The following is a 27,836-nucleotide window of genomic DNA, read 5'->3' as shown; positions in this document are numbered from 1 at the left end:
CTGAAGCGAGATGTGTATGGCGTAGAGGCGATGCCCGCATGGTTGAAACGTATATCCAACAAGTACCCGTTGGTCACGGCTGGCCGGTCGGGGTTCCGGGCTGACTTCCGGACGAGTCCGCACCGCTACGGTTTCTTTTTAGCCAGGAACGCATGGTATCAGTTGTGTTCACGTACAGTTAGACGGTGTTACCTCGCAGCAAACACCTCTTCTTCTGCTCCTTCGTGCATATCGCCGCGGATTCGTTCGTATACATTCCTTTAAATGACGTGACGGAAAAACGGAGAAGAAAAAACGATGGATTTCTCTAGACGGGTGAGTCTGCAGAGGAGCGTAACTATGTGAAACCAAAGACGCAAAACTAACCGGGATAAGGAAAAGAACAAAGTTAAACATTCATAAACAAATACATACGATTTTAATTTTATCGTTTTTATATATATTATATATATATATTTTATATTTTTTAGTCTTGCGTTTTTTCAATTCTTTCATGTGAAATAATGTTTTATAATTCCATAAATTAGCAGCAAAATATTACTGCATACCGTATTATTGCTAAAAAAAAAAAAGAAAAGGAACGAGGGAAAGAATTTTTTCTGCGCGATAAATTTGGCAAAACAGCGCCAATTTGAATAGCAACAAATTGTGTTGTATCTTATTATCTGTTTTTTGATTTTGTATTTTTGTCAATTCTTTTACACAAAGTAATATTTTATAATTTTAGAAAGTAGTAGCAAAAATATCATTACATACCGTATTACTGCTAAAGGAAAAGAGTTTTTCCCGCACTATAAATCTGGTAAAACAGCGTCAACTTGTACAACAACAATTTTTACATCCTCGCGAAACGATCGTTCGCGAGAGATTCGGCTATGTACAGGTTGGTGGGCGTGCGGCAAGTGCAGTCACCACTTCCTGCCGCAAATGATCGTCGCGGACGACGCTCGAATAACACGTGTACAGTGTACACACGTACCATTCGTAACGTATGTGTGTGCGGGCGTGGACATGAATGAACATGGAGATGCATCTGCATTATCTGCAAAGACAATAGCGTGGCTGTATACGTGCGAACGTTGCACTTTGCATCACCTACACCTATGTGCAAGTTAGAGCATTAACGGCAATCGGCGCACACCCGGAGGTAGCAGCGTGTTACCTCATCGCTATTGAAATACATATATTGTAGCAAAACCAGGACAACGCACGATAGATATCTGTGGAAAGCATAGAAATAATTAACAAATCAGTCATAAAAAGTTATTCGTGTCGAAACGAATGTCTATGGATTTAGCTTAATCCAGTGACAGTAACTTCGTAATTTAAGAGATTATCGAAATAACGCGATCCTCTTTCAGGAAGGTCCAAAATTATCTATTCTTCATTACCAATTAGTATCAAATATGAATATTCCCCGCATTCAAACTGTGCCACCGCGTCTAATTGGAAGTTATTTCTGTGGATACAGAAACAATATACATCCGCTTCTCTGTTACACTTATTCTTGCTTACATTCTGCTCCAGTAGAAACACCATCCGCCGTGAAAAGTACACGGCAATTAATTTTTGATAAAAATGATTATTTCGCCAGCTATATTTCTTTAGGCCGTTCAATTATGGCCGCAAACATAAACATAGAGAGAAACAGACTTACATATAATAGTTGCGTGCACAAACATACATACGCTCGATTACGGATCACCTGCGATTAAGTCCTTCCGAGGACTTCACTCCCGTGAGTTCTCATACCCCAGTTTTCTGCCAGCAACCGTTCAGTGCGAGCACTGATCGCGTTTCTCCGTTGCGAAATACAGGCGCGCACACTCGTGTCGTGATTCCGAGTTCGAGATCCGAAACGATCAAGCAGGTGCTCGATCAATTTCAAATAGACAAGTAATTCATAAAGAATCGGACGGTCAGTGATCGATAAGAGCGCGAAAAATAAAATCGTGTTTGAAAACCAAGAAACAGTGGCAAATGTCAGAACTATTCGGAAAGATCGAAGAGCCGGTGTGTAATTAAAGATACAGTAGAAATAACGATCTCGATTGAGTGAAGGAAAGCGTGAGGAGAATATACGGGCCGGTATTATTATTACACTAACCTGGACTATGAAAAGTATAAAAGAAAACAGAATATAATGTCTCACGAAAGTGAAACATTCATGAGAATTTTTAATGAATATATTATATGTATTATAAATATCTTGCAACTTCTATATACATCTTCAGATTCGTTTCAAATTTTATCAATATAATCACGATAGTTGTGTCTCGTTACAGTGCTAATAAAATCCCATAATGTTTCGTATAACACACATAATATATTCAAAAAGAATTCTCACAAGTATTCAAATACTTTCGTGAGCCATTGTATGTCTCAGACTACCAGGAGAAACGAAGGTCAATATAATTTTACCGTGAAAATTACTAAAATTGTAATTTCGCGGATTCATTTTCCATATCGCTTGTTTCTTATTTTTGCTCGATAACGCGTATATGACCAATGACCACATCAATTCGATATCATTATCCATTATAAAATCCTTGAAATTAATGTTCGCGATAACGTTATTACCGGACTATTTTGCACGTATAAAACAAGATTCATTTGCAAAATTTTTTCAAATAACAAAAAATTGCTTTGTCATATGATAAAAGTTATTTATACAAAATTTACCTACTTAAAAAAGAGTACAGTTTCCTAAAAGTCAAATTTCAATTATGTGTCTCAGGACGACAGAACCTGCCGTTCCGATGATTCTAACGGTGAAATCTTTAAGAATGTTCCGAGGAACAGCAGTACATTTCGCATTTGGAAAATCGAGGTACCGTAACAAAATAAAAATGCAACATAATTTACACTCCCCGTTATATTACGATATATGCACGTAGTTTAGATGTATCATATAGTTTTAGTTAGCTACGCTGCTTTTCGAGAGTTTAAGAAGTACAAAAAGTGAAAGTGTGAAGCACTAAATTTTCCTTTAATGTTCGTGCAACAGGGTTTACGAGTTACAGCCGTTACAGGAAGTAATATGGGACATTTCCTCTCGGAGTTGGCATACATTATCTACGCGGTGTCACCGAAAGACGGTCCACTACCTTACCCTGGAATGCCGGTAATTCTTTCTCCTTTAAAGAATAAAGTTGTAACTTAATTAACTATGAAATTAAGGAAATATTATGTACTTTTGAATGTTAAAATAAGTCTTCACTTACACCACTATGATTTTTGATCAACCATATGTAAACTTCGAATGCATTTTTGGAAAAGATATCCTTTTTTAGTTATGTTTATAAAAATCTGAATTTATATAAACACCCACAGTTTAATTATATGCGTAAACTATATTCTTTATAACGTTTAAACAGGTTAAGGAGATAAAATCGACTGCGATAGTTCGTGTAATTCATTTCTGGATTGGATCTGCTTGCGATTCAACAATCTCTGGGGCAGCAGCCCTTCGAGCGGCCGAATTAGATTCACAAATATCTGCCACAATTCTATCAAGGGAGGCCCAAGGACGAGAAAGTCCTAGATTTTTAGCCTATTTCCGCCAGCATCTTATTATTGAAAATTTCCACTTTGAAACACCATCATGCAAATTGCACAGAGTAACTGGCGTAGCGATCCCTGTCTTGACGGAACTTGAAAAAGTTCATTGGGATCATTTCAGTTCACGGGACGTTATTCTTGTGGACGTTCTATCGCAGTGCGTAGAAAATTGAATTGAATAATCATTAATAATTCTGTTATAATATATTAATAATAATATAATGGTACATAGGGCTATCGTATTCCTTTGGTTGGGATCGTCAGCAGATCCATTGCACAAACGACACGCTGCCAGTATCTTGGAAGTGAGAAAAGAAAATAACAATGGTCGTATCATCATCATCGATGATGGTTACGAACAGACACTACCGGAGGGAGATAGACAACTGTTCGCCAGTATTTTAAATCCTTCCACAAGAGTGGTCAAGCCGGATCGCCTTTACCGAGTCAATATGCCAAGCCCAGTCAAACTGTATAGATGTAACGAACAATCCGGTAAATATAAGGTTGCTGAACTGAAATCTGGACCGATTCTCCGAGCTGATCTCACATCTGAAGCCGTTTACTTAATCGATCGTGGTGAGGCTGGTGTTTGGGCTTGGGTCGGGCGTAATGTGAACGCTCGAGAAAAATTGGAAGCGATTCGTAACGCACGAGGATTTGTAAAAAAGAAAAATTATAGTAATGGTGTATTAGTGGAAAGAGCGCTGGAAGCTTGTGAACCAACGGAGATGAAGGCTCTTATTAGAGGGTGGGAACCGGCAAAGACAAGACCGCTCACTTTACCACCGAATTTTGATCCTGACTATATGAATGAAAGACCTAAAATGGCTACTGGGTGCCAACTAGTTGACGATGGATCCGGTCAAAGAACTCTTTGGAGAGTAACCCATAAAGAAGGAATGATTCAAGTGGATGACAAAGGAATATACTACGCAGAAGCTTGTTACGTAATGTGCTACAAATATGGACAAGGACGTAGGAGTAGAACAATCGTACGTTGAAAATGTAATTTCGATTGTTAAATTAACAATAACTATTACTAATTATTATTAAATTTGAAATAACGTGACATCACAGATTTATTGTTGGGAAGGAGTCCATTCTATAAACGCGGATCGAGAAGCCGCTTTAGAAGCAGCTTGTCATTTGACGGAAGATACCTCTGGCCAGTTAGTAAAAGCATGTCAAGGCAGAGAACCACCTCATTTGTTGCAGATTTACGATGGAAAATTGAAAATACTAGCTGGAAGGCATCGCGATTCTCGTAAGCAGTAGGATAAATTATTTATTATGTTTATTTAATTAAATTCTTAATGAGATGTTTGTTTCGTAGCTCCGGAAAAGTATCTCGTTAGAGTTTTCGGATCTACTCCATACACGTCGAAAGCAGTTGAACGGCCTTTGAGATCATCCAGCAGCCTCGATTCTAGTGGAGTTTTTATTCTATTTTCTAATTCACCTGTAGTATGGTGTGGTGGGAGAAGTACTGGTGACGCTAGACAAGCATCTAGACGACTTGCGCCCAGAAATGCACCTCTGATAACTGAAAATAACGAAGATGACGATTTTTGGAGAGAACTCGGAGGTTGACGAAAGATAATAAGAATTATAATATGAACTTAACATTGGATTATAACAGTGAACTTTAAATTTAATCTTTAAGGTAAAGGTACTTACGGCACAGAAGTTATTGACGACGGAGAAGAGCTTGAAAAACATCTATACCAATGCTTGACGGACAATGAAATGTTTGTTGGCGAAGAAGTTCTTGGATTTGGTCAAAACAGTCTTCTTCCAGAAGCTATTTGGTTATTAGATGCAGGAAATGTGATATGGATCTGGATTGGAAAGTCTTCTATTCCTAAATCGTTGAAGGAGTGTGTACATGATGCAATGATATTTTTATTCACTCACCCAGCTGGTCGAGATCGAAACACAACGATTTCTATAATTAAACAGGGTATTGTAAATTATTTATTTTCTAAAAACAAAGATACCAAAAGACCTTGAAGTAAAATAATTTTATCATCTTTTTAGGTATGGAACCTTCAACGTTCATTGGATTATTCGATAATTGGAATTACAATTTACTGAGGGAATACAAATCGTTTGAAACATTTTGCACACTTCTGCAAGATAAAGAATTTCTACCGAAAATACAAACGTTATCGAAATCATTGAGTGACTTCGATAATTATGTAAAGTATCCTCTTTCTGTCTTAAAAGGTGATCCGGAAAATTTACCATCCGGTGTTGACGTTGTCCGTAAAGAAATGCATCTTACTTTCGATAATTTCATTGCGATTTTTAAAATGGAACCAGACGAATTTGTAAAACTTCCTGCTTGGAAAAGACAAAGACTAAAACAATCGGCGGGACTTTTTTAAAACATTGTGCTTTAATAATACTATTTTGTACCATAGTAATTACAGTACTAAAATAAAATAAAATCATGTTATATATTTATATTTTAATGTTTGGAATTAAATTTATTAATTGGAAAGAATATTGAATTTTATAAATTTAAGCGTTATGAGAGAGAGAGATTAAGGCTTTATTTATTACAAATTCACATATATATCCAAATGTAAAGTAAAACTGTTTGATACATTTTATGATGAAGTATCCATTGGCTCTGTATTAAGCCTATGCACAGTTTCCCCTTCAATGATTATAGGATGAACCGTTTTGTTAAGCACAGCGGTAGTACCACGTTTATATCGGTACGATATATTGCGCTGTCCTTTAACATTAGCAACATCATAAGGGCGTAAATAATCAACAGAACCTTTACGTATGACACATAAATCTACGTTAGAACCAGAAGCTAGATCATTAAATATACCAGCGCGAATGGCATCTGCAACTAATTCTTTAGCCTGCTCTTCCTACAAACATTTAAAAATGAAATATGTGATTGTACAAAATATAATAAAATAAGTAAAAATATTTAAATTCTTACTGTCATATCAGGTTTCCATCTACTTTCAAATACAGCCATTGCAGCTAATGATCCTGTACCCATACTAGTATAAATGTGACGATCTGAAGATCCATGAGGATGAATACAATATAAGTGTGGTCCATCCAAATCAACACCTCCTAATATTAAAGCTGCTCCAATATTTCCTTGATAACGGAACAATAATTGTTTAATCATAGCATTTGCAGTGCAAACTGGCACTATGCGGTTAGTATTTAAACGATGTAACTCCAACTGACTGGATATCATTTGAGTTGTCATTTCAGTATCAGCAGCAGTTCCAGCACCACAACAACTTAAAAATAATTATTAAATTATTCTATTAATTATTCTTAAATTAGAATATTAGTTAATATTATATTGCTTTGAATAATTACTAATGAAATTAATTTTTTTTTAAATACTCACTATATATTTTCAGTAAGATAATGAATCTTACTACAATTTTTATCAGCAACTATGGTATTTTCTGTTGATCTTGTATCACCACCAAGAACCACTCCATCTTTATAAACAACACCAGCAATTGTTGTTCCTGTTTTAACAGCTTTAGGTGCTTGGAATCCTTTCTTTACTAAAAAATTGTTTCTGAAAAAAATATACACTCAAATAAATTCTACAGTTCTTTATGTATTTTATAAATTCATAAGAAAAATTTATTAGGAAAAATCAATAATATTACAAAATGACACAGCAATATTAACTTGTAATAGGTTATGCAGCATGATACATTACTTTTCACTTTTATGATTGCTTGTACTGATATACATATAATGATGTTTTTAATTTTAAAATAATTACCATTACCTTTGACAAAGATCAAAAGAAAATCCTGGAGCAGGAATTTCAGGCACAAGTACCGAAGACATGATTCAAAAGTTTTAACTTATAACTGTGTGAAAAGAGACGCAGTAATGAACGAAAAGCATTTCACAAATGTCACCATTTACCAGTAGATGGCAGCTTTGTGTGGAGCAACCACGAAAATAGTTCATTTTTAACTTATTTTTATCTTAAATAATGTATGAACCAACTTAACTTACCTTTTTCTTATATGCAAATGGATCAAAATAATAATAAATACAATTAAAAATGTTATATTTATTAAAAGTCAAATATAACAAAATGCTCAAGAAATAAAATTTGAAACAAAAATATGTATTGCTTGGTTTCAAAAATTTAAAAAGACCGCTACGGTACACACTAAAAATCACATGAATTTCTCCTTTTACATCAACTTGTATACAATATATGAAACATTAAATGCGTTCATTATGATATAAAAAAATAATATAAAACATGAAATAATTTATACAGCTTATTCTAAAGTGGTTCTCTCAAATTATTAAAAAGATGCTATATACTTTTTAATATTTACAAAATGATATGAAATTTAATAAATTATGAAAATTTCTTTAAATAACATCTATAAACAAGTTATATCGTTAATAATTTCTGCCATCATATTCCTGTCTTGCAAAGCTGCATCTAACTCTTCTTGATCCCATTCCAAATTTATTTTTGTCAAACGAGCTGCTTTTTTTCTTGTTAACTTTAAAATACCTCTAGTTTCTATCAATGAACATAGACTATAAAATTCAGAACCATCGACAGCATGAATATTTCGTTTCTTGCAAACCTTTTTGTACACTTCATGCAACTAAAACAGAATTATATTTATATACATTGACATTTTTTATTAAACAGTTGTTTTTGTATTGTACACTTACTTTCCCCACTGTCACATCTTTGTTTCGCCCTTTGTTTAGGATAAGTAACAAAGAACACAATAGTAATTTTTGTTGTAATGGAAATGTACTTTCCTCCTTTTCAATATTTTGAGATCCACCATAAATACCGTTTAATACAGTGATGACTTCTTTTAGATCCACTGGCTGGTCCACTGCAGATTGTTGCTTTTTAGGTATATTTATTTCTGTAAAAAAGAATGAATTTATTTTATTTAGAAAATAGCAATATGTTTTTTCTTACTTTTATTTTGCTCTCATTCCATATAACACATACCATTATTATTGGTAGGTTGTAAAACTTGTGCTAATTTATGAGATTCTGCAAGTTCTATTACTCTTCTACTGATATCCAATGCTCTTCTAATATCACCAGAAATAGCAGCAACTTTTCCAGATAACATTTGTATTGCAGTTTTAGTAAACAAGTCAGACACATTTGCTTCACTTAATCTTTCAGATATTATATTACATATTTCTTGTTTTGTATATGGCGAAAAATGCATCAACTTTGGTTTCAATTCACATTTAGCTTGTAATCTAGGCAATATCCTATCTGTTAAATCTAAAGCATTAGCAATTCCAACTAAAATCAGTTTCGAATTGTGTATTGATGGCCATTCAAAGACAGAATATAAAACAGATTGCTTTTTACTTTCTAATTGATCTATTTCATCTAAAATTAATAGCAACATTTTATGATTAGAGCTTAAATATTTTTCAATAACTCCTTTACTATATTTTCCAGATTTTCGTTCAGCTAAAATGGGTGGTAATCCTAACTTCTGTATAATTTTTGCATAAATTGTAGCAGCAGATTTCATAGTTGTGCAATTAACATAGATTACTTTAAATTTTGATTTGAACTCAGTCTTTAATATAAGCTTTGAAAGACATGCAGTTTTTCCAGTTCCAGGTGGTCCTGATACATATAAGGATCCTGATGTTTCATTTTTTAAATGCTCTTCCATAAATTCTTGTAACTTTTGTAATTCATTTTCTCTACCAGGTAAGGTATCAGGTACTGAGCTGTGCAAAGCTTTACGAGCATTGCGATATCTTTCTGTTCCAAATAATCTTTTAGGAACCAGTTTTTCCTCCTTAGTTGGAGAAGATTCCAAATTTAATTTATCAAAAAGAGTAGAAGGTGTGGTTGAAGATGTTAATGGAAATGATTTATCTATCCTTCTCTGTTTTGGAGGTGTAGAACCATGATCTTCTAAAAAAGATATATAAAACCATTAGTATCATTCTATACAAAAAATATATATTCATTAAAAATGTATAAATTCATTTATTACACATACCATCAGCTTCAGTTGAATTCTGCATACATTGAAGAGTTTTTACACTTATAGCATTATCACTGACTTTAGTATTTTCTACGTCTGAGTCTGAGTCTGATTCACTACTACTTAAAGTAATAATCTTCTTCACAGATGGTGTATATTTATGAGAAGAATCTCTCGCAGTTGCATTACTAAAATCTTCTTTCATTACATTATTTTTAGTTCCATAAAATGAACATTTCTTTGTTATTTTGAATGGAATTGTCATTTGAACACCTGTCATTTTTTTATTAATTAAATTACACAATTAATAAATTAACATACACAATTTTCGCACACAAAAATTGTATTCTTTCTGTAGAAATAATGTGTCTAATATAAACTGTTTGATATCTGTTTCCTATTGCTTTTTAACCTACAATTTTTTGGAAAAGCCAAAAAGTCACTCAACAATTTTCCCAAAGTTCGAATAAAATTACACATTCATTAATGTTATTTCAATTTACAAATTAAATGTTCTAATTAATTACATATACTTCCTTAATAAAACACGTTCCAAGTACTTATGTGCCGCGCTACAAGTGCCGTACTCCGAGATTTTCCGCGGGAAAAAGCTTTAAACGCGGGAAACCGAAGGCATGTAAAAAGGAAATGGAAGAATATCAATTCCCGCGTAAAAACAAACATCCGAAAAATATAAGATATTAATTTAAGACAGTACACAATAAAAAATATACAGATACAAATCAACATTAATAAATATGATATTACTTATATTATACAAATTGATTTAAACAAGTCGTTTTAATATAATGTGTATAAAATACGGATACATAAAATTAATTAGCCCTCTAGGGGTAAACATAAGAACTAGAGAGACTAAAATTTCCAGGATCAGAACATCAGAAGAAGCGAGCTATTCTCTTCCATATTGGCATTAAAACGTGTACGAAGTTGAAGGTCCGACTAACGCAATCGAGATATTCTAGACTAATCTAGAGATCTCATATTCAGAAAATGAGGGCGAAGGTAATATGATATTAATATTTCTTGTTAATTTCAATATTTTTGATAATAAGTTTGCTATTACATATTTTTTGAATCATAAAATATATATTTCTTCAATTGTTGCTGCACTGCATGGTTATTTGACATGTTTCCTAACATTCGAATCACAAAAGCAATAGGTTAAGTTATCAAAAAACATAAAAATACAAGAAAAGTAAATAGGAAATTTTCAATTTTCAGTGGCGAAAAAAGAGGATGCGCAGGCTAAAACGTAAAAGGAGGAAAATGCGTGCGAGGTCTAAATAAATTTTATATCTATAACCTCTGTAAGTATATAGCGTATTATAATATATATTTAACATTTTTTTTTTTTTTGTTACAAAAAGATATTAAAACAGTAATATATATTGATAAATATGTATATAAAAGATTTATTTGAAAAGAAATTTAAAAAGCAATTTTCTAAACATTTGGTCATGTTTGTAATATATAAGTTCTACTTATAAAAATAATTTTATTTGTACAAATCTTAACACAAGTCTTTAAAAAAAGGCACTTATTAGCTTTATAAAATTTTTGTTTCAGCTGTAAGAGTAACATCTTCAACCAGGTCAACTTTAAAAAATTGTATCGATTTCAACTTTCACAGTTAACTTCTCTTATGCAGAGAGTTCATTTTATTACCATGCACGTGACTTATACAATTTAATAAATTGATCGTTTAAATTACTTGGAACCTTGTTTTCTTAACCTTAACCTTCATAATATAAAATTAGAAAATATACAATTATAATATGAGTTAATATAAAATTAGAAAATATGTTATACAATTATAATATGAGTTAATAGTAATAGCGATCAAATGGAATAACTGGCGTTTAGGTTATTCGAATAAACTTAACCTTGCTATATATGTGCAGAACAATATGCGGACTGTACTAACAAGTCTATTACGAACAAAAATACAATTTTATAAATATTTAAAACCTCGTACAAATAATGTAGTAACATATTCTCAATTAAGACAAATTACGATGTTTCCAAATAACAATCAAAAACAATTTGATGGCGATAAAAATATTGAAAACGAGTCACATAACCTAGCCGGTTCGCTTAGTACCACTCATAAAGTTTTTGAAGATGAAAATGCAGAAATTATTTTTGATGTCAGTGAAAAACAAGAAATGATTAATTTAGAAGATTTAAGAATTGAGGAAGAACCTCACGATCCTTATGAAGGAATAAATTTAAAACGTGAGTAGTAATGAAACTTATTTATATACTATTATACAAACTTTTTGCTATTTAAGAACAATTATTAATAATGTTCCTTAATACAAGATATCAATACAATCATTTTTCAGGTGGCGTAAACGGTGTGTTTGAAATAGAAGATCTTGTATTATTATTACAAAAAAGTAATGCCAAAAATATCTTTGTTACTTCTGTACCCTCTGAATTACAATATGTTGATTACATAGTTATAGTAACAGGTAGATCAAAGAAGCATATGCAGTCACTTGCTAATTTTGTCCGGAAAGTGTATAAATTAAAAAAGGACAAAACAGATTTCTTGCCAAAAATTGAAGGAGAAGATTCAAAAGATTGGCTCGCTTTAGATTTAGGTAATTTTCTTATTGTGTTGGGACAGATTTACTATATCTTTATAATAATCGAATTATTATATATTCCTTTTGTTCTTAGGAAATATTGTATTACATATTTTTTCAAATTTTGCTAGATCATTATATGATTTAGAAACATTGTGGTCAGTTGGGCCTGATTATGACGATAAAAGTAGAAGTTCTACTGACAAAGACATTATGGAACAATATAATACGTTTTTATCTGATTTAGAACCAATTGAGAATAATGATGATGATAAAAAAATGAAGTGTATAGACAATTAATATAATAGTTATCTAAATGATATATGTTATTTTTTATGCACTAAGATATGATCCTTATTAAATAAATTCTATACAAAAAGTAAAATAAAATTCTAAAACATAATTCTCATGCAATAGTTTTTGAAAAGTATGTGTATAAGTTACCAATCATCCTCCCTTCCCTCCCCCCTCTTTCATTCCGCTCTTCGTGCTCTATTTATGCTTTCTGAAGCAATTCTCCATTTGCAATAAGCGTCCATATCTGAAGGCGCTTTATCGCAGATCAACAAAATGAAATCTTATCGAATTATCAGCTCTATTTCATACGCTGACTAATAATTACAATATAGACGCATTTGCGCGAATAAATTTTGTGTTGGTACATGTAATATTAAACCGCGTGTATCAACAGAACGCGATTAGAATAATAGTCTGTCCACCTAACGGGTATCATCGGCATTTTTATACTATTTATAACATATAACATAAAAAATAATTTTTATAATAACAGAAAACATTACATCTGGTTCTTTAGTAAAAAATTTATGTAACTAAATCCATGGCAAAGAATATTCTTTCTCCCATATGAAAGTGCAATTAATTTTCAACAGTACTTATATAGGTAATGTATATACATTTTCAATTATTGTAAATCGTTTAATTAAAAAAATGTATCATTATTTGCACATTGTTAATTATCATGAATTTCAACTTATATATTATATATATTCTTATGTGATAAATTAAGGTATCTTTAATTTTATGGTTTGTTTTATCATACAATTCTTTATTTCAGATAATCATATGATTATTTTAAAGGAAGAAAAATATGAAAAAATAGAAAAATTTATCTAATCACAAAAAATGACAAACAATTTAGATTCAGTTTGTGAAAAAAAGTCCACCCGTTTCTTGCAAATTCCTTTAAAGTCAACTGAACAAATTTATTTAATTTTCTTAATTCCAACATTAATCAGCTGTTTTGTATATATAATTCATTTTTCTGCTGATTTAGTAGTTGCTATACAGCATTTCAAAGAAAATAACTTGGTATGGGGTTGTTGCACTATTTGTTTTATGTATGCACCAGCAATTGCATACTTTATGTTAACTGTTTCAAGACCAGATTGGTGGATGTCAAATGATGATAAATTAACAAAGGGAATGTTTTGTTGGTTCTGTCTCCAACTTTGTCAACTGATAGGCTTTGTTTTTTTTTCTCTTTATAGGTATTAATATTTTCTACTCAAAATAACTAATAGTCTCATTCATTTATATTAATATAATATCTAATTATTTTTTAGGTATGCAGGTCTTATAGTACTATCTATTGAAGCTATTATTTTAAGTGGAAAAGAAAGAACTGAGACTTTAAACATAGCAGCTGCTCCTGCAGCTATAGAATTATATTTCTTTTTACAAGCATGGTTTCAAGCAGTTCCTCAAGCTCTCTTTCAAACACATTTACTCTTTCGTGAATCATCATTTCATCAGACTCATCAATCTGGTATTTTATTTACGATTTGCAGTATAATTTAAATAAAATTGTAAATACCAAATTAAGATTATTTTTGTAGCAGTTGTAAAGGTGCTTTCTATTACTATATCCATTGTAATACTTGCCATTCAGACTACCTCATTTCAAAGATTTGAAAGTCAACGTATTAATGGTAGGAAACTACCATGGGCAATGTGGTTAAAGAAATATTGCATTCAGGTATCTTAATATTAAAAATTACATGGTTACCTACAACATGGGAAAATAATTTCTCCTTTTAAAGTATTTATTTAATTTATATAATTATAGGAACTTTGTGATTTTGAAGAAGGCACACCTTTAAAATTATCTGATAAAAAAGAAAATAACCCTATAGATAATTCCTTAGAACAACCAGAATCTGTAAAAGTTCAACACGAAGATAAGGAGCAATGTGATTCTCACATTTCTTTAGATCGTCAAGTGTCTGTGACACCTCCTTTACCACCTAAAAATGTATATATTACACCACCTCCAACTCCTTTACGTGGAATTACTACAGTTACACCTTTACCTATACCAGATGTACCAGCTCCACCAAGACCAGATTCAATATGTATAGTTCCAAAAAATACAGAATCTGAGCAATTATTTACTAAGGTAGTATCTATTGCAGAAAGAAAGAACAATACCATGCAAGATTTGAAAGTTCCACAACGAAGATATTCAGCAAAAGGTTTAGAAGAAGATGATCCTGTAGGAAAATTTTTGAGTTTTCTATGGTGGTTCTTTTTCATTCTAGCACGTATACTTACCATTGCCATATTCTATGAATTTTACCCAGTTTACTTATCCATTGTGCTTGGTATACATTATGGTATTATGTTAATATATCTTTTTTATTATACGCAATATTATGACATTATTACTTTTTTTCTTAATTTATGGCTAGGATTAGTGTACATAGTTAGTTTAATTGAATATAGAATTAAATTTAAGTATGCAGATAAGTGGGTATTGCCATATTATATTTTTGTATTAATGCAAAATACGTTTTTAACATTATCTTGGTATTTTTATGCAGATTGGGATGGGTTTTGGTATTCTTATATATTTTTGGTCATTCTTGGAAGTATGACACTATGCGTTTTATCAACTATAATTTATTGTGCTTTGCTTAAACCAAAGAAACGTAGGATATATACCAGCTGACAAATGGATAAAATTGTCTCATGGTAAAATATTCATTGAAACGTGATTTCACAAATGCTTTAATTTTTATATATTACTTGAACATGAGGTTGTTTTATATTTATACAAATCATTTACAAAATAGATATACTAGAAAACTATTATTAACGAATAGGACAATGGAGTAGCTGATGCAATTAAAATTTATAGTTACAATGTTTAAATCTAAACTGAGAAACTGAGGACTGATATTGATAGTTACATAATGTGAAAAATGTATTTATCATACATGATTATAAATTAGGTAGCTATGTTTATGAAACATTCATAAGAAAATCCGTCTAAAAACATTTACATATAGTTACTAGATACAGCAGCATTTCTCCTTATCTACGAATTTTATATCTGTATAGTAATATTTACATTGCACATTTATATATAGAGATACTTATGTGAATACTTATAAGTGTTAAAATATGTATATCTCTTACTCTGTGTTTCTCTCATCTTTGAAGACGTATATTAAATTTAAATACTATCATTTCATTACTATCTCTTTATTATCGCGATTTTAACTAAAAAATATTTGTGTAAAATATTTTTTACACATTATTTCATACTGACTGCCAAATCTTAGCAGAAAACCACTTTGAGATTATTAATATTAAAGTGGTACGTAATAAGATAACATTAATAAAGAAATACTAATAAGTTTAATTTGATAAAAAATATATGCTCCCTTATACATCCATTCATTTATAACTATATTATCTACTTGCACACATTCCTTAGTCTATAATATGTTTTTCCTATACATGTATATTAGAGTCTTTATGAAGATTTCCTAATTGCGCTTCAAATAAAATATCATTTAATAATTTTTCAGCTATAATTCTTTGGTCTAATTTCATACTTCTAAGTTTTGCTGCAATATTTCGTCCAATTGCATCAAACTCATCTCCCATTACAAATGAATTATTATGTGATATTTTTAAAAGATCAGAACATTCAGCTTCATCTATCTTACGTCTACGAATTACTGGACTTTCAGACCACTCATTAGACTGATCATAAGCTTCTTCACTTTCTGGTTGCCATACATCCTAAATAAATATAACTTTTTAAATTTCTGCAAAATTTTAATTTTAATTTTTTGTCATATAAGATTAAGCTCATGAACAATGTGCTTACTGTTTTGTAACATTTCCTATATCCTCCTCTTGTTCTTATTATTTCTTGACATTTAGCTGCTGATAAATCAATATATATCATTGCAGGTTTTCTTTGATTAGCTTTAGATTTAATTTTATCAACCATAAAAGGATGTAATCTCTGTAGAACACTTAGATTAATGAATACAAAACAATTATATTAAAGTGCAAGAATTCTGAAAATAAATAAATCTTACTTTAATATGACTTAAAAAATTTCCAGTAGATCTCAAATTTCCATTTAAATGTCTTTGACATTGTACACATTGAACTGTTATATTACTGTCTTCTACTCTAATTACTGTAAAATATTCTCCATCGAGTATAGCTGGTATTCTAATTGGAGTAAGAGTCATGCTTTGTTGAATATTGGACTGTATATGTGAAATTTGATTAGGTTGATCTTGTTGATGTTGCACTTCTGAATCATGTTGTTGCTGATGTAAATTTGAATTTTCATGATTTTCTTGATTCTCTATTTCAATTGTTTGAGAAGATGTCTGATCACTGACTGTTTCAGATATTTCTTGCTGTTGATTTGCAGGATCGATCATACATGTGTCAAAACTTTCAATCTTTGTTTCATACCTTTGCGTAGGAAATGTATCCATGATCTTACAATGCATGCAAAATTTATTCTAATAGAAGAGTACGTTAAATAAAAAGCTCAACAATTTATATAAATTGTACATGAATAACTCTTTAAATATCTGAAAAAAAAATAGAGGAACATGATTTTTACTAACAGTGAAGCAAAATACTATTATTTATCTTGCTTTCTTATTGAATTTCAGATAAGCTGTTAGATAAGAATGTTACATACATAACAAATCTAGATCAGATAATAGATGAGAGAATGTAATACATACAATCTCTAATGAAATTTCAATGTCTACCTACCACCAACCTTAAAAAATGTAGCTATATTGATATAATATGTAAATTCCTTGTTACGTACTACAAAATATCGTCGTAACAACGAAATATTCGTCGCATTTCTTGAAGTATTATAAATATATAGCTGTTTGAGTTAAATAAAGTGTGCTATCTTTGAAGCTATAGCAAGGCATGCATATGTGAAAGCAAGTGCATACTTGGCAGCACTGTGGTAAATAAAGTTATCAATAAAATTTCATTAAAATTTATATAAATTTATATACGTGGATAATAAATACATGTTCTTTACTTGACTACTATTCTTTTACATAATATAATTCAAAACAAAAGAAGGAACATTACATATTTATAAGGTGCATACATTTATAAAAAAACAAAATCAAATATGTAAGATATAAATAATACAGATTGTTTAATATTATTTAACTGAAAAAGGTACTGTGTATAATTCAATGCTTAATTTAAAATAAAGATATCTTTCAAATTATTACTTAAGAGTAAAAATATAATTTCTGTTTTGAAAGAAATGAGGCTTATCTGTTTATATGTACATATTATTCTATGTATATTTATTTGTTAATAAATTTTGTATTTTAAATTACTAAATATACATTGTTACTTCAGTTACTATGTTGCGTATTTGTTTGGGGAATTTAGGCTTGAACCGTGGAGCTCTAAAGCCATAGGGATATAAAGATAGAATGCGTGAGCGAACTGAAAAATGGCTAAAAAAGCTATTTAGAAATAGAAAGAAAACACTGCATAAAGGCTTTACAACTTGTAGGGTATTTTTGTGAAATACGAATAACGTTGTCAGCATTGATAACTCTGATCCTGATTTTACTGAAAATAGATGCAGAGTAGACGTAAAAGAATTGTTAGCACTGTAAGTGCTATGCGTATATAGTTTTTTTTTACAAATGGTTTGTTTTTACTTAAACATATTTGATACTAATGATTTATTTACATGCATACATAATATAATATTTATTAAGAAACGGAAGTATCTATTGAGAAAACAGTAGAATAAGATTTAATAATTCGACGAGATTTCATTTACTTGGATATGTCTGCACCTGAAGTAATGAATAAAGCCAAAGAAAAGCAAGATGAGATATTATCAGAAAAAGACAATGAAAAAACAATACCTACAATAAAATCACAGACGTTCTCTAGGGAAAGAAAAAGGAAGATTGAAGTAAATGATAAAACTCATACACAAATTAAATACTCTCGAACTAAGGAACATTATTCTGATGCAAATTCATCTAAGCGAGTAAAATATGATGCCGAACAAAATGTATATATAATTATTATATTACACATTTTTGAAACATTTTATTTATTTGTTAAATCATTTTCTTTTATCTGTATATCATAGGTTAATGATACTTCAGCAGATTTAACTACTAGTAACAGTGAGAAAACAAAAGAATCATCAAGCAAGGAAGAACACATTGAAAACTCATTATTAGTAGTACAACATTATAATTCAGTACTAAATAAAGATAGAAATAAAAGCAGAATTTTGTATATGAGAAATTTTAACAATTGGATTAAAAGCATGCTTATACGTGAGATACTAATTTATATATAAAATAATACTTTTGTGTGCAACAATTTTTAATTAAAAATCATTTACAGTGGAATTTATTAATAAAACTCCAACTAATGCCCGTTTAAAAGTGCTAGATATGTGCTGTGGTAAAGGAGGAGATCTATTTAAATGGGAAAAAATGAATGCAGCACATTTGATCTGTACCGATTTGGCTGATGTAACTATGCAACAATGTCAGGATCGATATAAACAGATGTCAAAAAGATATTCTCAAGAAAGAAGATATTTTTCTATGTTCTCAGCAGAATTCATAACAGCTGATTGTACAAAGGTATTTGTTTTTACTTTTCCATGAGTTTGTAGAGGAATACTGAACAAATAATTGACAAAATTACTATTTATGTTAGCAATGGAGAAATCAGTGATAAAAAATGATTTCAGGTTCGATTGAGAACAAAATTTAAAGATCCCAGTATATCACTTGACTTGGTTAGTTGTCAATTTGCATTCCATTATTGTTTTGAGTCACTACAACAAGCAGAATGTATGTTTAGAAATGCAAGTGAATGTTTAAAACCAGGAGGTTATTTTATTGGAACTATCCCAAATGCATATGATCTAGTGTAAGTTCATCTTTTAATATGTGGAAAACTTTTAGCTAAAGTTATACAAAAATTAAATGCTTGTTTTAATCAGTTCTAGATGGCAGAAGTGCGATGGTGATGGTTTTGGAAATGACATTTATAATGTAGAATTTTTTTGTGACAAAACAAAACCACCTCTTTTTGGTGCTAAATATCATTTTCAATTAGAAGGTGTTGTTAATTGTCCAGAATTTCTTGTCTATTTACCTGTATTTCGTAAACTAGCTTCAAAGTTTGATTTAAATTTAGTACTATTTGAAAGGTAAAAAGAATTTAGTAACTGTACTTACTGTATATCTATCATATTTATAAATAATGAAAATTTTGTTTAATTATAGATTTGACAGCTTTTATGAACGCATGAAAGATGGGGATAAAGGTAGAATGTTACTTAGTAAAATACAAAGTTTAGAAACTTATCCACCTCGACGCGAGGTACAGCTTACTGGTAACCCTGATAAAGATTATCAACATGCTAAAGAATATTGCTCGCAAAAGACTTCTACTCGCCGTGAGATTGGGACTTTATCTCGAACAGAATGGGAAGTTACTTGTTAGTAGAAAATTAGTAATATTAGTATAATTAATTACGTTTGTTAATTTTATTGTAATAACATTAATTTTGTTTTAGCATTATATGCAGTATTTTCTTTTGAAAAAATGAAACCTGGCTGGAAGCAACATTAGAATATGTAAAATTATAAAAATTAGGAACTATAAGATGTTAAATTTTTAATATAAAATTAAGCACTGACTGTATACTGTACGAACTAGTCTGTTGCTATAAAAATACACACGTATGTCAATACAGTATATATATATATAGTTAATTGATATTCTAAATAACTTGCTCCAATGTGTTCAACAATATATCACTCCAAGCTAAATGTATACAATATACTTTTATGTATTTGATTATGGATTATGGATTTGATTGTTTTTTATATAAACATAAAATTAATAAATTTAATATGAATAGCATTATGATTTAAGAAGATGGTGTAAACTTTTTTACCCATTGCGCTGAATTTTATAAAAATAAACTCGTTAAATTTGAACATAAAATAAGCCTTGTTAACCTCTATATAACATTATGCCATTAATTACAAGTACATGTTATTTTCCTTACATAAGCCATAGACATAAAAAGCGAGTTAACAGAACTATAAAAGGTTAATATTATAGAAATCATATCATACAATAGCTTAGATCTTTGTATATTCCTTTGAATTAATGATGAAGTTTTAAGAAATTAACAATAAATAATTTTTTAATGTGATATATTTCCTATGTTATGAATCTCGATATATATTCGATTATATGTCACGAACATCTCCACTTAAAATTGAAGTTTGTAGCAACGGTTGAATAAAAATTAGATATTTCTTTTCAAAATTAAAGCGATTTTCATCGATAGGAAAACGCAATTGATACATTAACAACTACTCTCATGAGATTTATTTATAAAATTGTTAGCGTTATGTTCATAACCAAACATTATTGTAAGAGAACGACTGAATAGGCAGGTACGAACTGCGGTGGAAGGGATTGTATTGGGGATCGAAGAGGCGGAGCAAAGAAGCGCATGCGCAGTTAGATATTTTTGATACTTTGACTGGGTCTCCTCTCTAAGCGTAGGCTCGGTTGCAGTCTCACGCGAAGTGTATAGTCGAATAGTGGTGTGTGTGCCCCCAGTCTTCTTCTCTCGCTTCTGTTAGCCCTTGCGTCGCTAAAGTCTATCAGTGCGTTTGTACGAGAAATGGATCTCGAGCAACCAACAACGCAGTCAAATTCCGACTCAGTAAGTGACTATTTAATATCTATTTGCTTCATTGCGTTTATCTACGTGTACAGTTTTTTAGTATTTTGTCTTATATTACGGCTTTTCTCTTGTACGTACGGCATAGTCGTGGACGCAAAATTTTTCTAAGTCCCAAAATGGCGTCTGCGACTAAGTCCTACCTGGCTCGCTTCACACTGCCAGACGTTAAGTCCAACGGAGGAGTAGATAGTTATATACCGTGCTACGATCTTATTAAGATGATATTTATATGTGAATTTTTTTGTTTCAGGAAAAAAAGATCAAGGAGAATAGCAATGTGACTGGAAATTATAGTGGTAAGTGGTTTATTCGTACAGTTTTAACACATGTAATCTGACATAGCTGAAATCAGAACTTTATAGCAGCAAATGTTAAGTTCAACGCAACGACCAAAGAGTTAATGCTGCCAACGACCCGACCGGTCTGACACGTGTTTCGACTCTGACGAAGCGTCCGAACTACTTACGACTTCCTGCAATTCAAACTTAGTTTTATTTTTTTAGTTGGCACTTGTTCACGTTCTGTATTACGAGAATTTAGAATTTCAATTTTTTAAAGTAAAAATTATGGAATGTTTCTTAATTTGCCTCTTTTAACTAAATGAATACAATACATTTTAAATTATTTTTGCATTTCACATTTAGTTAAATATTTCGAATATATAATAAATTTAATCGAGGAATACAAATAATTTTTTTTTATATTTTAGTAATTATGCAATTTTATTTAAATAATTACATGCAAAATGATTTATTTTTTCAATAAAAAGATTTTGAAATACAATTGATATTATATATATTTATGTGTGTGTATATATATGTATTATATGTATATTTCTAGATGCTCATATAAATGGCATGTCAAATGGCTTTGACAAAAAAAGAGAACACAAATCCGAACATAGAGATAAAGATAAAGAACGATCTCATAAATCAGATCATAAAGACAAAGAGAGAAGCAAAGAGAAGGATAGAAATCATAAAAGTGATCACAGGGAAAAGGAAAAAGATAGACATAAACATAGTTCTAGTTCTATTAAAGAAAAAGATAAACATGATAGTAGCAGTAGTAACAAAGATAAAGATAAGGATAGAAAGAGTAACTCATCATCTAGCAAGGATAAAGAACACAAAAGTAGTAGTTCTTCAAGCAAAGAAAGAGAAAAGGATAAAAGTAAAGATAAAGAACATTATCACAGATCTAGCTCTAGTTCAAGTTCCAAGGATAAAGACAGGTATATTTAATATAATTTTGTACTTAATTACACATAGTTTTATGTTCATATACAACAGATTATGTTGCAGACATCACAGTAGTTCCAAGGATAAAGAAAGCAAAGAGAAAGACAAGGAGAAAAGTAAGGATAAGGATAAATACAAACACAGTATAAGTTCAAGTTCTCGTGACAAAGATAAGGATAAAAATGTCTCTAAGGATAAAGAAAAGGAGAGAAAACATTCATTAGAGAAGGACAAGGAAAGACATTCCACATCTCATATAAATGACAAAGAAAAGCACCGCTCTTCTGAAAAAGACAAAGATAAACATAATTTATCCAGTAAAGATAAACATCGCCATGATAAAGAAAAAGATCGACATCGTCATGAGAAAGAAAAATGTAAGTTATAACATAAGGTATACAACAAAGTTATGGACGAAGAATGAACTTGTTAATTTTTATTTTATCTAATCTATAGCAAAACATAAAGAAGATAAAGATAAGAAAGAGAAGGAGAAGGAAGAAATTAAAGTAAAAGAAGAAGTAGTTGATGTAAAACCTAATCACATAGGAAATGAAGTATTTCAGTTTGATGTTGGCCAAACCTTGAAGCATGAAGTGAAAGAAGTACATATATACTTTTTCTAATATATTTATTCTTATACTTGAAACAAATGAATTCGAATAATTAAATAAATTTAAAATAATAAATTACAGGAACCTATATCACAAATTGAACCTGAAGATGATGATGACAGTGGTGGAGAACAACCGTTATATATTAAAGAAGATGAGGATGACGAAGAAGCTATGAATGAAGAAGAAGGTAGTATGGATTCAACTGATGGAAACGACACAAGACTTTCAGATCTTCATAATACAACAATTAAAACTGAGGAAGAATCGGATGAAGATATGCCATTGGTAAGTCAAATTTATATTAAATTTTTATTATTTAAAAATTAGATATGTATATTATAATATAAAAATTATACAGAGTGCAAGGTCCATGGCTCCTACAAGTGTTAAAAGAAGTTTAGATTCAGAGGAAGAAGATGATGTCCCACTTTCAGCGCGTAAAAAGTCAAAGAAGAATGATACAAAAGCAAAGAAGAAAAAGCGAAAACATGAAGATGATGAAGATGAAAATGATATTGAACAGGTACTGTGATTCTTTACATATATTCTTTATATGCATTAATGATGTTATAATCTTACTTAACAATTTCGCTACGGCGATTCGGTCAGCTAGCGTCGAAAGTGTGCACATTGTGGGTGGACAGTTTATCTTGAAAGAAAAGGGACTTTTCTTTAAAACAATATACTCATAATTTCTACATAAAAGATATAAACTTATTTAATAGGTATATAGAATCTGATTAGCAATTGAAAATAGTGAAAGAATAATATACAGTGATTAATAATTTAATTCAATATATGTTTCGAAACATGGAAACATACACAACCCAACATCATATTCTTGGTATTGATAACGAGATTCTTGTCTCTTAGAGTTTTTCGCACACACAACACATCTTTGTGATCTATGTTTTCCTGTAGCTTCATAAAGTGAAGGAAAATGTCTTCCATTGAGTCTTGATGGGTGATTTTTTCCGGGTGTAATAGGATGACAGGTTGTTTTTTTCTGATATTTTTTAAAAATTTGATCTGTTAATTCAATATTATATATAATATAATATAAATATATATTATATATGTCGGAGATGAAAGAACATCGGGATTTCCCGGCTGGAATGTTGGGAAAAACCCCAATACCCTAGTCCAGGCTTTTACTATAGTTGCACTTAAGTAATAAAAATAAGCAATAGTTCTAATGTTTCAATCTGGCTTTATGACGATGGGTTCGGGCTCGAAGTGACATAGCCGGGAAATCCCGATGTTCTTTTATCTCCGACATATATAACACAATATAAATTCCATAAGCACGTGTCAATCATATGGAGTATATATTTTTTGTACCATTTTGTTGTACACGTCGCTGTGGGTCACATCGTGCATATTTGATATATCCCGCATTCGTCTCCGCGGATTATGTGAATGCCGAATATATCCGACGTTAGGAGCGAAAGAATTAACTATAAAATAAAATTTATAGAAACCAAAGAAGAAAGGCGCAAGAGCATCAAAAGGAGAAAATTCTAGCCCAAGGAAAAAGAAGCAAGAAGAAGAACAAGAAGTTTGGAAATGGTAAAGTTTCTTATGATTTGGGGAATTACAACGTATAAGTAAATAAGGTTATGTCGTCCTAACCTTATTTTGTGTGTATGCGTGAATACATTTTTCAGATGAAATATAATATAGTAAAACTTATATACATATTTTTTAAAGCAAAATATGTTTAAAGTTATTACAAATATCAGAATAACGTCTTTGATAAATGTACATTGTTTTTATAGATGCAAATATTCTACAAAATTGAAATTGCATATGTATTTATCTATTTTAAGGTTAAGTTTTTGAAGCACAATGAAACAAATACGAAATAAAACTAAATGAAAAAATTGTTATAGGTGGGAAGAAGAGAAGAAAAATGATGGGACAAAATGGACATTCTTGGAACATAAAGGACCAGTATTTGCACCTCCATATGAGCCACTTCCCCCTGATGTAAAATTTTATTACTGTGGAAAAGAAATGAAATTAAGTCAAGATGCAGAAGAAGTTGCGACTTTCTATGCACGCATGTTGGATCATGATTACACTACGAAGTCTGCATTTAATAATAACTTCTTCCATGATTGGAGAGAAGTGATGACTGAATCAGAGAGGGCTAAAATAAATGACTTGAGTAAGTGCAATTTTAAAGAAATGCATTCGTATTTTGTTCAAAAAAGCGAAGAGCGGAAAGCAATGACAAAAGAAGAAAAGCAGAAAATAAAAGAAACGAATGAACAAATACAAAAAGAATATGGTTTCTGTATTATTGATGGTCATAAAGAAAAAATAGGTAATTTCAAGATTGAACCGCCTGGTTTATTCAGAGGTCGTGGTGAACACCCTAAAATGGGCAAATTGAAAAGAAGAGTTATGCCAGAAGATATTCTTATTAATTGTTCCAAAGATTCTAATATACCAAAGCCACCACCAGGCCACAAATGGAAGGAAGTTCGGCACGATCCTAATGTTACCTGGCTTGCATCTTGGACAGAGAATATTCAAGGACAAGTGAAATACGTTATGCTTAATCCGTCAAGCAAACTTAAAGGAGAAAAAGATTGGCAGAAATATGAAACTGCTAGAAAATTAGCACAATTAATAGATAAAATTCGTGCTGAATATAGGGAAGATTGGAAAAGTAAGGAGATGCGCATAAGACAAAGAGCTGTTGCATTATATTTTATAGACAAATTAGCTCTCAGAGCTGGTAATGAAAAAGACGAAGATCAAGCAGATACTGTAGGTTGTTGTTCTTTACGAGTAGAACACATCACATTACATGAGCAAAAGGATGGAAAGGAGTATGTAGTTGTATTTGACTTCTTAGGTATGCTGAATTTTTTGCTTATAAATTAGATAAAGATGAAATTTTTTAGTATAATATTTGTATACATGTTTTTATTGTATTTATAGGTAAAGATTCTATAAGGTATTACAATGAAGTGCCAGTAGAAAAAAGGGTATTTAAAAACTTGCAACTTTTTATGGAAAATAAATCACCAAGTGATGATTTATTTGATCGTCTTAATACAACCGTTATGAATAAACATTTAAATGAATTGATGGAAGGTCTCACTGCTAAGGTCTTCAGGACATATAATGCTTCATGGACATTGCAGCAGCAATTAGATAAATTAACAAATCCTGATGATACAGAAGCAGAAAAGATTTTATCATATAATAGAGCAAATCGAGCTGTTGCAATATTGTGTAATCATCAACGTTCAGTGCCTAAAACCCATGCAAAATCTATGGAAAACCTTAAGGCAAAAATAGAAGCTAAGAAGCAAGCTATAAGTGAAGCAGAACATGCTGTAAAGGAAGCCAAACGTGATGCAAAGCATGGATCTGTTAAAGAAAAAGTGTACGTATTGGTTAATTATTAAAAACTAAGTAGTATTAAGTACTTTATTGTGTATTTATTATTATAGCGTATATGAAAAGAAGAAGAAGGCTCTTGATAGATTAAAAGAGCAATTGACAAAATTGGAGGTTCAAGCAACAGACAAGGAGGAAAATAAAGAAATTGCTCTAGGCACCTCCAAGTTGAATTATTTGGATCCTAGAATTACAGTTGCATGGTAACTTTGATTCTTCTTTTATTTTATATTAAATATTACAATCATAAGCACAATATTACTTTTTATTTTTATATTATTTAGGTGTAAGAAACATAATGTCCCTATTGAGAAGATTTATAATAAGACTCAGAGGGATAAGTTCAGATGGGCAATAGACATGGCAGGACCAGATTATGTATTTTAACCCCATAGAAGATTGATTATTACGAAAAATAACTCCCACTGATTGTATTTAGTGAAATTTTCGTTAAAATTATTGAAGGAAAAAGTAATGGTATAATTTTCTATATTTACAAAAAATAAATGTGAAAATGCGAAGACATATTTTGTATAGAACACTACGTTAAATTTCGGTAAAGACTTTATATTCAGTATGTAATAAACACATACTTGTAATCTAGAATTGATCGCTTAGCAATCATCGCGTAAAAATTTTAGCGGTCGCATTTGCATATAGATGTTTAATTGATCTTATAAATATTAGAAACTAAAATTGAATAGTTTGACGAAAATTTAAATTCGTGTTAGGTAGAAATTTGTAATATTTGTGAATTAAAAAAGCAAAATTTGTGCAAGTGATCTAAATTTAGAGAATATAGCTCAAAGTTACTTCATTAGAACAAGAATTTTACAGTCTCTAAATTTAGAAGTGCACAATAAACATTGGTTGCTGCATTGTACATAGGATTATGAAAACTTTGCAAGCCAAGTAAAAAAGAGGTATGTGTATTAGATCTAAAAAAAATGTGACTGCCGAATGAGCAGCTAATTTTTATATTCCTTTAATTTGTCTTTTCTCATAAGTGTATAATGTCATCAATGGAATGTTAATTAAAGTTAGAGTCGCGCGCTCTACATAAATTTTTTAGTATAAAATTTATCAAATCGAAATTGTGGTTAGCCAATTTGATTGAAATATAGCGTCTCGAAAGATAATTATAACATATTAATGTATTTAAAAAATAGATTATTGCTTTTAGCGATTTATGCTTTATAAAAGAAATGTTTAGTCTATAATAAATGTGAACACAGTGTATCTTTAACATTTTTTTAATATTCGTACACATAAAAACCTTG

The 27,836-nt window shown here is 30.6% G+C and overlaps 8 protein-coding genes across 16 annotated transcripts; 5 read left to right on the top strand and 3 right to left on the bottom strand.

Annotated features, from left to right (window-relative positions):
- Positions 1-1,527: 1,527 nt before the first annotated feature.
- Positions 1,528-6,342, top strand: qua (villin like protein quail). The gene is made up of 9 exons (XM_069109172.1): positions 1,528-2,013; positions 2,738-2,830; positions 3,008-3,124; positions 3,378-3,718; positions 3,794-4,556; positions 4,642-4,828; positions 4,898-5,149; positions 5,228-5,524; positions 5,602-6,342. Exons 1-9 carry the CDS (start codon positions 1,981-1,983, stop codon positions 5,949-5,951), a joined length of 2,433 nt encoding a protein of 810 aa, XP_068965273.1. The 5' UTR covers positions 1,528-1,980; the 3' UTR covers positions 5,952-6,342.
- Prosbeta2 (Proteasome beta2 subunit) lies at positions 6,101-7,479 on the bottom strand. Its single transcript, XM_069109190.1, has 4 exons — positions 7,355-7,479; positions 6,956-7,135; positions 6,527-6,842; positions 6,101-6,452 (listed from the first exon to the last, which is right to left on the bottom strand). Exons 1-4 carry the CDS (start codon positions 7,414-7,416, stop codon positions 6,177-6,179), a joined length of 834 nt encoding a protein of 277 aa, XP_068965291.1. The 5' UTR covers positions 7,417-7,479; the 3' UTR covers positions 6,101-6,176.
- On the bottom strand, positions 7,355-10,212 carry Cdc6 (Cell division cycle 6). Of its 2 annotated transcripts, none has more exons than XM_069109173.1 (4): positions 9,603-10,212; positions 8,573-9,514; positions 8,278-8,483; positions 7,355-8,207 (listed from the first exon to the last, which is right to left on the bottom strand). In XM_069109173.1, exons 1-4 carry the CDS (start codon positions 9,865-9,867, stop codon positions 7,974-7,976), a joined length of 1,647 nt encoding a protein of 548 aa, XP_068965274.1. In that variant the 5' UTR covers positions 9,868-10,212; the 3' UTR covers positions 7,355-7,973. The 2 variants fall into 2 exon arrangements, with proteins under 2 accessions (XP_068965274.1, XP_068965275.1); XM_069109174.1 differs by having other exon boundaries at positions 8,573-9,511.
- Positions 10,213-10,452: 240 nt separating this feature from the next.
- RsfS312 (ribosomal silencing factor RsfS-like protein, 312) lies at positions 10,453-12,587 on the top strand. The gene is made up of 5 exons (XM_069109193.1): positions 10,453-10,613; positions 10,833-10,918; positions 11,178-11,846; positions 11,957-12,217; positions 12,297-12,587. The coding sequence occupies exons 3-5, from the start codon at positions 11,519-11,521 to the stop codon at positions 12,500-12,502; spliced, it is 795 nt and encodes a 264-aa protein (XP_068965294.1). The 5' UTR covers positions 10,453-10,613; positions 10,833-10,918; positions 11,178-11,518; the 3' UTR covers positions 12,503-12,587.
- Positions 12,588-12,691: 104 nt separating this feature from the next.
- On the top strand, positions 12,692-15,170 carry LOC138177889 (uncharacterized). Of its 2 annotated transcripts, none has more exons than XM_069109177.1 (5): positions 12,692-13,103; positions 13,278-13,710; positions 13,786-13,988; positions 14,062-14,198; positions 14,289-15,170. In XM_069109177.1, exons 2-5 carry the CDS (start codon positions 13,346-13,348, stop codon positions 15,168-15,170), a joined length of 1,587 nt encoding a protein of 528 aa, XP_068965278.1. In that variant the 5' UTR covers positions 12,692-13,103; positions 13,278-13,345. The 2 variants fall into 2 exon arrangements, with proteins under 2 accessions (XP_068965278.1, XP_068965276.1); XM_069109175.1 differs by having other exon boundaries at positions 12,694-13,103; positions 14,059-14,198.
- A 640-nt stretch (positions 15,171-15,810) lies between these two features.
- On the bottom strand, positions 15,811-21,154 carry LOC138177892 (uncharacterized). 5 transcript variants are annotated; one of them, XM_069109186.1, is made up of 5 exons: positions 17,749-17,923; positions 17,261-17,463; positions 16,558-17,070; positions 16,341-16,481; positions 15,811-16,252 (listed from the first exon to the last, which is right to left on the bottom strand). In XM_069109186.1, exons 3-5 carry the CDS (start codon positions 16,984-16,986, stop codon positions 15,959-15,961), a joined length of 864 nt encoding a protein of 287 aa, XP_068965287.1. In that variant the 5' UTR covers positions 16,987-17,070; positions 17,261-17,463; positions 17,749-17,923; the 3' UTR covers positions 15,811-15,958. The 5 variants fall into 5 exon arrangements, with proteins under 5 accessions (XP_068965287.1, XP_068965289.1, XP_068965290.1 ...); XM_069109188.1 differs by lacking the exons at positions 17,261-17,463; positions 17,749-17,923 and adding an exon at positions 21,070-21,154; XM_069109189.1 differs by lacking the exon at positions 17,749-17,923 and having other exon boundaries at positions 16,558-16,998; positions 17,268-17,720.
- Rnmt (RNA guanine-7 methyltransferase) lies at positions 18,124-20,437 on the top strand. Its single transcript, XM_069109183.1, has 7 exons — positions 18,124-18,557; positions 18,639-18,831; positions 18,902-19,146; positions 19,257-19,438; positions 19,512-19,721; positions 19,798-20,012; positions 20,091-20,437. The coding sequence occupies exons 1-7, from the start codon at positions 18,324-18,326 to the stop codon at positions 20,144-20,146; spliced, it is 1,335 nt and encodes a 444-aa protein (XP_068965284.1). The 5' UTR covers positions 18,124-18,323; the 3' UTR covers positions 20,147-20,437.
- Positions 21,129-27,795, top strand: Top1 (DNA topoisomerase 1). Of its 3 annotated transcripts, none has more exons than XM_069109163.1 (12): positions 21,129-21,260; positions 21,532-21,577; positions 22,122-22,515; positions 22,586-22,899; positions 22,979-23,127; positions 23,218-23,424; positions 23,498-23,662; positions 24,617-24,708; positions 25,032-26,005; positions 26,092-26,542; positions 26,610-26,759; positions 26,841-27,795. In XM_069109163.1, the coding sequence occupies exons 1-12, from the start codon at positions 21,219-21,221 to the stop codon at positions 26,941-26,943; spliced, it is 3,087 nt and encodes a 1,028-aa protein (XP_068965264.1). In that variant the 5' UTR covers positions 21,129-21,218; the 3' UTR covers positions 26,944-27,795. The 3 variants fall into 3 exon arrangements, with proteins under 3 accessions (XP_068965264.1, XP_068965263.1, XP_068965265.1); XM_069109162.1 differs by having other exon boundaries at positions 22,574-22,899; XM_069109164.1 differs by lacking the exons at positions 21,129-21,260; positions 21,532-21,577; positions 22,122-22,515; ... (3 more) ...; positions 23,498-23,662; positions 24,617-24,708 and adding an exon at positions 24,819-24,950.
- Positions 27,796-27,836: the final 41 nt, after the last annotated feature.

This window comes from Bombus flavifrons, chromosome 3 (genome assembly GCF_040668555.2).
Source record: "Bombus flavifrons isolate JBK064 chromosome 3, iyBomFlav1_principal, whole genome shotgun sequence".
NCBI lineage: Eukaryota > Metazoa > Arthropoda > Insecta > Hymenoptera > Apidae > Bombus > Bombus flavifrons.
Note: the sequence above shows the minus strand (reverse complement) of the source record. Positions and strands in the feature narration are given on the sequence as shown.

Bases quoted from the DNA above. Each gene is read 5' to 3' on its own strand.
- qua (XM_069109172.1), top strand. From the start codon at position 1,981: ATGTCAGAACTATTCGGAAAGATCGAAGAGCCG. The intron at 4,557-4,641 runs GTACGTTGAAAA...GTGACATCACAG, and splicing joins GACGTAGGAGTAGAACAATC to ATTTATTGTTGGGAAGGAGT. The intron at 5,525-5,601 runs GTATTGTAAATT...TCATCTTTTTAG, and splicing joins GATTTCTATAATTAAACAGG to GTATGGAACCTTCAACGTTC.
- Prosbeta2 (XM_069109190.1), bottom strand. From the start codon at position 7,416: ATGTCTTCGGTACTTGTGCCTGAAATTCCTGCTCCAGGATTTTCTTTT. The intron at 6,843-6,955 runs GTGAGTATTTAA...ATTATTTTTAAG, and splicing joins TATCTTACTGAAAATATATA to TTGTTGTGGTGCTGGAACTG. The intron at 6,453-6,526 runs GTAAGAATTTAA...AAATGTTTGTAG, and splicing joins GATGGAAACCTGATATGACA to GAAGAGCAGGCTAAAGAATT.
- Cdc6 (XM_069109173.1), bottom strand. From the start codon at position 9,867: ATGACAGGTGTTCAAATGACAATTCCATTCAAAATAACAAAGAAATGT. The intron at 9,515-9,602 runs GTATGTGTAATA...TATCTTTTTTAG, and splicing joins GAATTCAACTGAAGCTGATG to AAGATCATGGTTCTACACCT. The intron at 8,484-8,572 runs GTATGTGTTATA...TCTTTTTTACAG, and splicing joins ACAACCTACCAATAATAATG to AAATAAATATACCTAAAAAG.
- RsfS312 (XM_069109193.1), top strand. From the start codon at position 11,519: ATGCGGACTGTACTAACAAGTCTATTACGAACAAAAATACAATTTTAT. The intron at 11,847-11,956 runs GTGAGTAGTAAT...ATCATTTTTCAG, and splicing joins TGAAGGAATAAATTTAAAAC to GTGGCGTAAACGGTGTGTTT. The intron at 12,218-12,296 runs GTAATTTTCTTA...TTTTGTTCTTAG, and splicing joins TTGGCTCGCTTTAGATTTAG to GAAATATTGTATTACATATT.
- LOC138177889 (XM_069109175.1), top strand. From the start codon at position 13,346: ATGACAAACAATTTAGATTCAGTTTGTGAAAAAAAGTCCACCCGTTTC. The intron at 13,711-13,785 runs GTATTAATATTT...ATTATTTTTTAG, and splicing joins GTTTTTTTTTCTCTTTATAG to GTATGCAGGTCTTATAGTAC. The intron at 14,199-14,288 runs GTATCTTAATAT...ATATAATTATAG, and splicing joins TAAAGAAATATTGCATTCAG to GAACTTTGTGATTTTGAAGA.
- LOC138177892 (XM_069109188.1), bottom strand. From the start codon at position 16,986: ATGCATTGTAAGATCATGGATACATTTCCTACGCAAAGGTATGAAACA. The intron at 16,482-16,557 runs GTAAGATTTATT...AGTGTTCTACAG, and splicing joins ATTTTTTAAGTCATATTAAA to AGATTACATCCTTTTATGGT. The intron at 16,253-16,340 runs GTAAGCACATTG...ATATTTATTTAG, and splicing joins ATAGGAAATGTTACAAAACA to GATGTATGGCAACCAGAAAG.
- Rnmt (XM_069109183.1), top strand. From the start codon at position 18,324: ATGTCTGCACCTGAAGTAATGAATAAAGCCAAAGAAAAGCAAGATGAG. The intron at 19,439-19,511 runs GTAAGTTCATCT...TGTTTTAATCAG, and splicing joins CCAAATGCATATGATCTAGT to TTCTAGATGGCAGAAGTGCG. The intron at 20,013-20,090 runs GTTAGTAGAAAA...ATTTTGTTTTAG, and splicing joins AACAGAATGGGAAGTTACTT to CATTATATGCAGTATTTTCT.
- Top1 (XM_069109162.1), top strand. From the start codon at position 21,219: ATGGATCTCGAGCAACCAACAACGCAGTCAAATTCCGACTCA. The intron at 21,261-21,531 runs GTAAGTGACTAT...TTTTTGTTTCAG, and splicing joins CGCAGTCAAATTCCGACTCA to GAAAAAAAGATCAAGGAGAA. The intron at 26,543-26,609 runs GTACGTATTGGT...TTATTATTATAG, and splicing joins GGATCTGTTAAAGAAAAAGT to CGTATATGAAAAGAAGAAGA.